Source organism: Bison bison, unplaced genomic scaffold, assembly GCF_000754665.1.
Source record: "Bison bison bison isolate TAMUID 2011002044 unplaced genomic scaffold, Bison_UMD1.0 scf7180017864290, whole genome shotgun sequence".
In the NCBI taxonomy this organism is placed as follows: domain Eukaryota; kingdom Metazoa; phylum Chordata; class Mammalia; order Artiodactyla; family Bovidae; genus Bison; species Bison bison.
In genome coordinates, this window is record NW_011494862.1 from 1,250,270 (window position 1) to 1,259,206 (window position 8,937).

Sequence of the window (8,937 nt, forward strand, 5' to 3'; positions counted from 1 at the left end):
TAGACTTTTGGATCGCAGCCATTCTGACTGGCGTGAAATGGTACCTCATAGTGGTTTTGATTTGCATTTCTCTGATAATGAGTGATGTTGAGCATCTTTTCATGTGTTTGTTAGCTATCTGTATTTCTTCTTTGGAGAAATGTCTGTTTAGTTCTTTGGCCCATTTTTTGATTGGGTCATTTATTTTTCTGGTATTGAGCTACATGATGAGTTGCTTGTATATTTTTGAGATTAGTTGTTTGTCAGTTGCTTCATTTGCTATTATTTTCTCCCATTCTTAAGGCTGTCTTTTCACCTTGCTTATAATTTCCTTCGTTGTGCAAAAGCTTTTACATTTAATTAGGTCTCATTTGTTTATTTTTGCTTTTATTTCCATTACTCTGGGAGGTGGGTCACAGAGGATCCTGCTGTGATTTATGTCAGAGAATGTTTGGCCTGTGCATTCCTCTAGGAATTTTATAGTTTCTGGTCTTACATTTAGATCTTTAATCCATTTTGAGTTTATTTTTGTGTATGGTGTTAGACAGTTTTCGTTTCATTCTTTTATAGGTGGTTGACCAGTTATCCCAGCACCACTCGTTAAAGAGATTGTCTTTTCTCTAGTGTATATTCTTGCTTCTTTTGTCAATGATAAGGTGTCCATAGGTGCATGGATTTTCTCTCTCGGCTTTCCATTTTGTTGCATTGATCTATATGTCTGTCTTTGTGCCAGTACCATACTGTCTTGATGACTGTAACTTTATAGTATAGTCTAAAGTTAGGCAGGTTGATTCTTCCAGTTCCATTCTTCTTTCTCAAGATTGCTTTGGCTACTTGAGGTTTTATGTATTTCCATACAAATTGTGAAATTATTTGTTCTAGTTCTGTGAAAAATACCATTGGTAGCTTGATAGGGATTGCATTGAATCTATAGATTGCTTTGAGTAGTATACTCATTTTCACTGTATTGAGTTTTCTGATCCATGAGCATGGTATATTTCTCCATTGATTTGTGTCATCTTTGATTTCCCTCATCAGTGTTTTATAGTTTTCTATATATAGGTCTTTTGTTTCTGTAGGTAGATTTATTCCTAAGTATTTTATTCTTTTCATTGCATTGGTGAATGGACTTGTTTCCTTAATTTCTCTTTGTTTTCTCATTGTTAGTGTATAGGAATGCAAGGGATTTCTGTGGGATAATTTTATATCCTGCAACTTTACTATATTCATTGATTAGCTCTAGTAATTTTTTGGTGGTGTCTTTAGGATTTTCTATGTAGAGGATCATGTCATCTGCAAACAGTGAGAGTTTTACAACAGCTAGGACATGGAAGCAACCTAGAGGTCCATCGGCTGGATGGATAAGACGAATGGATAAGAAAGCTGTGGTACATATACTCAATGGAATATTACTCAGCTATTAAAAAGAACACATTTGAATCAGTTCTAATGAGGTAGATGAAACTGGAGCCTATTATACAGAATGAAGTAAGTCAGAAAGAAAAAGAGCAGTAGAGTATATTAATGCATATATATGGAATTTACAAAAATGGTAACAATGACCCTATATATGAGACAGCAAAAGAGGCACAGATACAAAGAACAGACTTTTGGACTCTGTGAGAGAAGGCGAGGGTGAGATGATTTGAGAGAATAGCATTGAAACATGTATATTACCATATGTGAAATAGATCACCAGTCCAAGTTCGATGCATGAAACAGAGCACTGAAAGCCAGTGCACTGGGTCAACCCTGAGGGATGGGATGGGGAGGCAGGTGGGAGGGGGGTTCAGGATGGGGGACACATGTACACCCATGGCTGATTCATGTCAGTGTATGGCAAAAACCACTACAATATTGTAAAGTAATTAGCCTCCAATTAAATAAATAAAATAATTTTAAAAAATAGTAAGAAATATTTTTCACATGGCAAGCAGGGAAATTGCTGTGGCTTTACCCCCCAAAACTCTTATCCAGTAGAAGGGCTAAGGATCTAACTGTTAGAGAAGATGCTGTCCAGGTGAATACTCTAGAGGTCTTGAGGCTTATATATAGAAGTTGGGGGATAGCATGCATCCAGTGGGATCAGGTATGGTAGATCTCACCTGTTTTTCCAGATAGGTGTTGTTCTCTTCATTCTCCTGGGAACTGTGTCTGGAGTTTTGGTAGAAATTCAGACTGTAATTGGGGTAGATTCTCTCTGATGAAAACTAGGCAGAGTGTCAGAGCCACACCATTTTCATTTTGGCTAGAAACATAAGACTAATCAAGAATTGTGGGTTAGCACTGCCATGCGCACAGAGATAGGGCAGAAATGGTGAAGGATGTGGGATTAGCTGGATGGATTTGTTTATGTGCTGATTCACTCAAATCAGGATATATGAAATGTAGGATTAGTGAGATGGGGCTAAAAACATGAATGCTGGGACTTTGTTCTTATTGACTTGTGGATGGTTCTCAGCATGTATAACAGAATCACTTAGAGGTGCTTATCAGCATGCACACTCCTGTGCCCCAACCAGGTCCATCTAGGACCTACTGAGTCAGTAGCTTTGGCATAGGTCTTGGGGAGCTGCATGCTTTAAAAACTCCCAAGTGATTGTCAAATAGGCTAAGATTTAAGAACCAATGATTTAGGGACCAAGTTGGGTTGAATCTACAGGTTGCAGGTATAAGTATCTGTCCTTAGAAAGTCCTTAGACTGACTTTGAGCTGACATTAGACACAGAGTAATTTTAGTGAGACTTAGAGGATTGGATACCATTAAATTTTTTATGAAACATAGGATGATGAAGTGGTTTGGAACAAGTCATTGAGTTTAAAAAAAGGATTTTTATGAGAAAAGTACAGACAGGGAAATTGAGACGTTCTCTTAATAATGGGAGAAGGTACAAATTTAATGAATGGGGAAGTTTTAATATGAGCTAGCAGCACTTCCTGCCATGTACCTTCAAAGGAAGCAGCTCTAAGAGCATCTTAGAAGTTTTATTTTGGGAGAAGGGGAATCTAGAGTGGTTCTACAAGCAGCTAGGGAAATGATAACTTGGCAGAAGATGAAAACAGAACAATAGGCTGCCATCATAAGCAGAATGTCTGGGCACTCTTACCCCAGAAACTTCTCCTGGGTTCTGGATACACTTTGCCAGCATGAGCACAAAGATCTGGGGCATACAGTGCACATTATCCTTCGTCTTGACAGGTGAGGGGAAAGTATGACAGGCTTTGTTTGCATTAGCCTCAAAAATAGGTGTTTTGACTGCAGGTTTATGCAGCTGTCGTTCGTGATGAGGGGCTCGCCCACGCTGCTGCTTGTTGTGTTATTGTTTCATTTGTTTGTTGTAGTGATTTTAAATAGAGAAAGAAAGGAAATGGGGAAAAGGTTTGAACCAAAGCAATCAGGCAGCTTCAATAATGAAAAGCTACCCAAGCATTTGCCATAGGAAATCTATGCAATCCCACCGCTAATGCTACTCTCGCTATAGGGATTCATCGAGCCAATTTTATCAGCTCAGCAGGGTTCAGAGCCTTTCTTCTCTGAAGAGAAAAAAAGAGAATTATCACCAGGGTAATGAAACACACCCCTCCCACGTTTATGGAGTGTTTTATTAAAAGCATGTTGCTTTGGTCTCACATACCAGTTGCAACAAGTGAGTATAAAATGCCAGAACAGTTCTCAAGGGAAATGCTTTCCTTTTTGGTAATTTAAAATTCCTCAAAGACCATGCAGTCAGGTGTGATGTTAATATTTGGGATCTTTGCTACCTGAGATTTTTATAAAGGGGTTCGTCAGTGCAGTATTGCAAAGGATCAGGAGAGTTTGGGAGCCACCTGACCAAGGTGGCTCTTCACCATGACCTTCTTTCAGGAAGGTCATTTTAGCGACATTTTTAGCATTCTGCACTTCCTGATATCCCAGACCCTCAAGCTTATTTTCTTATATGGTTAATCATTGGTGAATTCTAATTAATGAACAGACCAGGAGCATTGTGCTTACTGATGTTGCTAATAATCATCATTTTTTCTATCTTAAGCTTTTATTTTGCCTGTGACATGTTCACAATTTACTTAGTTTAAACTTTTAACCCAACAGTACTGTTTGTACATCTCACCATTAGTTCCATCCAATTAGCATTTCGCTCTCCAGCTCATCTCCATCCTAAGTCTCCCAAAACTTTAGGGCTTATGTTAAGTTCTAGGGCAATTAACTCCTATCACACCATGTAGTCTAGCAGAGGAGATAGATTTGTAAAGAAGTAATTCTAATACAGTATGGTAAGGATGATAATAGAGTTGTTTGAAGAGCGAAGTGTAATTGAGAAAAGTGATATTTGAGTTGGATCATAAAAAAATCGAATGGAAATTCACCAGACTGTGTAGAGACAGGTACTCATGCCAGGGAGAGACCTGCAAGTTACAAGGGAACAGTTATGGAATAGCAGAGTGTTTGGGATGCTCAGAGAATGACTGGTAGCTTCAAGCCAGTGAGGTGTGGATTGACAGACAAAAGATGAAGCCATAACTCAGACAGTAAAACAATCTGTCTGCAGATTGGAATTCAATCAACAGGAGACTTGGAATTCAATCCCTCAGTTGGGAAAAGCCCCTAGAGAAGGGAATGACAATCCACTCTAGTATTCTTGCCTGGAGAATTCCATGGACAGAAGAGCCCAAGGGGTTACAGTCCATGGGATCACAAAAGAATCAGACATGACTGAGCAATTAACACTAGGTTTCACACAGTTGGACTTGAACTTTTTTTCTGTGAATATTAACAGCCATTGGGCTTTCAATTAGGGAGACCATATTTTGAGGAGCATCTTAGAAAGATGACAGTGGCAGAAATATGCAAAATTATTTGAAGTGAACCAAACTAGAGTCAAGGAGATCAGCTAAGAGGCTATGGCAATAGTTCTGAAAATAGCTGAGGCCAAGTTTTTTTAGCTGAGGCCTAAATACAAATTAGGCCAAGTTTGATCTTTGCTCAGGAGAACTTGGTAGTCAGCAGTCTGAAGCAGAGAAGAGGAAAGGGAAGAAAACACAGGAATCTGAGCTTTCTAACTTGGGATATTGGTTGGGGCTGTGTCAGTTTAGATAAGGAACATGTGACTATGTTCCTGAGTTATATTTTAAGGACAAGAAATTATTAAGTTCAGTTTTGGAATAATGAGTTCCAAGTACCCTGGATATCCAAGTGGAGATGTCTAGTATTTAGTTAGATGAAGGGGCCTGGAGCTTAGAAAGAAAGTTTTGACAGGAGACCTGGATTGAAAATGTGGGGACTTCTTATTGGCCTGCCTGAATCATGACTTTATAATGCTATTAATAAGCCTATTCATGCAGCTTCATTACATAGATGGCTCCTTGCGAGGTTCTACTCTCATAAATCTTAACTATTTTTATAACTTGTGCTGCTGAGTCAAATCTACTCTAGGCTATACTTGTATTTCTGTATTTTTTTCACCCTAAATGAAATGGAGACTTGTCTATTTATCTTTGTTTCCAATATCATACTATTGAGTATTCAACAAGGTAAAGTGGAGAAAATTTGGACTTAGGGGTCTGGTAATCACCAGGGCTTTTCATAAAAGTTTCAGTTCTTCTGCCTGGAGCAGTAGGATTAAAATCCTTCTCCCCCATAAGTTAGATTTAGCTCAGTGACCAACTCTTAGCTCCTGGAATGTGAGTAGGCAGACCATGTCATTTCTAGGCAGAAGCTATAAGATTTACTTTACGAATTAGCACATCTGCAGTCTTAGAGACAGGATTCCTTGTCTGCTAGGGTCCCTGAGTGACTATAATAAGCAGAGTTCCCCTACATGACCCACTTTAGACAGGTAGTATGACTGAATAATAAAATTTCCTGCCTTAAGCCACTGAGCTTGTTTTTCTCAAAGTATAAACTAACCAGTCTAACTAACTAGACATGAGCATAAGCCCTGGCTCTGTTACTAATTAACTTAACTCTTACACAACTTGTCTGAAGAGCAAGTTCTTCATTTCTGAAATAAGAATAATAATATTGAGGTTGTGAGAGCTCCATAAAGTACCTTATAAATTGTAGCCATTCATTACATTGCAGCTTTTATTATCTTTATAGATAGTTCCTCATTTTTAGCATACTGATTTTGTAATACCTTATGGTCATTTCCCTCTCAGATTTGTTGGACTCCGGTATCTTAAATATGTTTTTTGTTTATCTGAGTTGTTGCTACAGTAGGGGAACAAGAAGGGGACGAGGACAGGACCAGTTTGGCCATGCCAGCATAGATCATCTCATGGGTATGCCGTTTATTAATGGTTTATCATTAGTGTTGTGCAGACAGTTCACCTGTAGTCTCCCCAAATTTTTCATCTTGTCTATGAAGATGAAGAGATTTTTTTTCAAAAGTACCATAAAAAGTACATATAAAGTACCAAGTCAGTCTCTTGCTGAGATTGCATCTGAGATAATCCCATAGACTTCTTGAAGATTTATAAACTGTTTAGTGATATCCCAGCTCTTTCCAAGCTAAACAAAAACAAGCTTATTTTTGTGTGTGTTCTGAAATACACAAATAGTTTCTTAACTATTCTGTTTACTTCCAGTGTTATCTTACACCAAAACTTGTTATTTGATTGCCATCAAAATTATCTACCAGGATCTGATTATCAGCTTATATCATCTCCCTTATTTAAAACTCTCCAGAGATGAGTGATTTCTCCTTATCCCTGGGATCAGGAGATCCCCTGCATTAGGGCAGAAACCCACTCTAGTACTTTTGCCTGGAGAATCCCATTGACAGAGGCACCTGGAGATCTACAGTCCATAGGGTCACAAATGGTCAGACGCAACAGAAAGGACTTAGCATGCACTCAGTGGTCCCATAGGATCACTGCCTACAGGATACAATTTATGGAAGCTTTTTATTCATTTGAATATCAACAGGAAATCTAAATCTACCTTCAGAGAGGCATATAATAGACCCTTGATTTATGTGGTTGACAAAACTCTTAGAAAACAGAAAAAGAGATTATCAGAATTGCATCCCATAAATTTATTTTGAAAAACATAAATTGGTAATATAAGGGAGATGGCAACTGGGACAAAATAGTCTTGGCAAACATAGAGATAATAGAACTGGAGAAAAAAAGAGTGTGAATAAGGTAAATGTAGTTCTAGAATAGTAGAAAGAATTACCTTGAAAGTTAGGTTTGAAGCATATAAAATGAAGTATCATTTCCTGTGATTATGTGCTCAGGCTATAAATCCTATTTTTTCCAGGTATGGTAGGGGCTAGAAATATATTCAGAGACTAAACAGGTTTAGATAGATTTACAAATGCATCACTAATAATTCTATGTAGGGAAGGAGAGATGACAGGAAAACAAATATGGTATTTGAAGGAAACTTTGGGTCACTCTATTTTCTAAAAGGGAACTTAGATGGTTCAGAAGCTTGGCCAAGGTTAGCCATTTCTTTGTCCTAATATTGTATCATCACAATTTAATTTAAAAATTTAAGAAGGAGGCATGGACTTCTATTCTCCTTAAAGCATACTAGAGATTGTTGGAAGTCATAGGTCTGAAAATATTCAATTACAAATGTGCATGTTTTTTAAAATAATCTGTCCTTCAGTTGGGGTGACAGTAGCTGTCAGTACATCCCTTCCCTAGGTGGCTAAATTAATTGGGGAAGGGAAGAATTTGTGTACTGAAGCCGAGATTCACACAAGATACAGTGCCCATTTCCTGTAGCCCTGGCAGCACCCTGCGGTGGCCCCTGTTCTACCTGTGTGATGGCCTTTCAGAAAGGACAAATGGTTCCTCTTAGGAGAAAAGATTTAACTGGCAATTAAAGAGACATCCTAGGTTGAAAAAAAAGTGACTATAACTTCATAATTTTATTTTCCTAGCATCTGTTCTATTCAAGCCAAGCCTACTGTGGTGATCTTCATGGAGACAATTCAGTGGTTTCCTAGCAACCAAGTTTCCTGTGGTTTCCTTGGTTATAAGCAACGACATAACTCTTGTGGGCAACTTCAAAAGCTCAGAAGAAAACTCTCCTTCTAAAGAATGAGGTTCCAAAAAATTCAGGTTACTGCTCACTGTGTCACTGTGTGTATAAGGAAGAGCTCTTTCCCCATGGACATTAATAACTCTAATAAATGATTATATGGAAATTACAAAGTAAAATGTTAGATTGTACATTGTTTTCATGGTATGCCTCCTAAATTTTTTCTAAATTAGGATACTTTTCCTATCACTTCTAATTGACTACTATCCATAGACATACCCAGCAGATGAAACTTCAGTTCAGTTCAGTTTCTCAGTCGTGTCCGACTCTTTGCGAGCCCATGAACTGCAGCACGCCAGGCCTCCCTGTCTGTCACCAACTACCGGAGTCTACCCAAACCCATGTCCATCGAGTTGGTGATGCCATCCAACTATCTCATCCTCTGTCATCCCCTTCTCCTCCTGCCCTCAATCTTTCCCAGCATCGGGGTCTTTTCAAATGAGTCAGCTCTTCACATCAGGTGGCCAAAGTATTGGAGTTTCAGCTTCAGCATCAGTCCTTCCAATGAATATTCAGGACCGATTTAGGATTGACTGGCTGGATCTCCTTGCAGTCCAAGGGACTCTCAAGAGTCTTCTCCCACACCACAGTTCAAAAGCATCAATTCTTTGGTGCTCAGCTTTCTTTATAGTCCAACTCTCACATCCATACACGACTACTGGAAAAGCCATAGCTTTGACTACGTGGACCTTTGTTGGCAAAGTAATGTTTCTGCTTTTTAATATGCTGTCTAGTTTGGTCATAACTTTTCTTCCAAGGAGCAAGCGTCTTTACCATCTGCAGTGATTTTGGAGCCTTAAAAAATAAAGTCTGTCACTGTTTCCATTGTTTCCCCATTTATTTGCCATGAAGTGATGGGACCGGATGCCATGATCTTAGTTTTCTGAATGTTGAGTTTTAAGCCA

At 38.6% G+C, this 8,937-nt stretch overlaps 1 protein-coding gene across 1 annotated transcript in view; it reads left to right on the forward strand.

Annotated features, from left to right (window-relative positions):
* The window catches only part of LOC104996150 (cAMP-specific 3',5'-cyclic phosphodiesterase 4B-like), a 268,302-nt gene extending 260,151 nt beyond the window's left edge, over positions 1–8,151 (forward strand). The window contains exon 5 of the mRNA XM_010850270.1: positions 7,872–8,151. Coding sequence (XP_010848572.1) covers positions 7,872–8,028 — 157 coding nt within the window. The 3' untranslated portion in view covers positions 8,029–8,151. The remainder of the gene's footprint in view (positions 1–7,871) is intronic.
* The last annotated feature ends 786 nt before the right edge of the window (positions 8,152–8,937 follow it).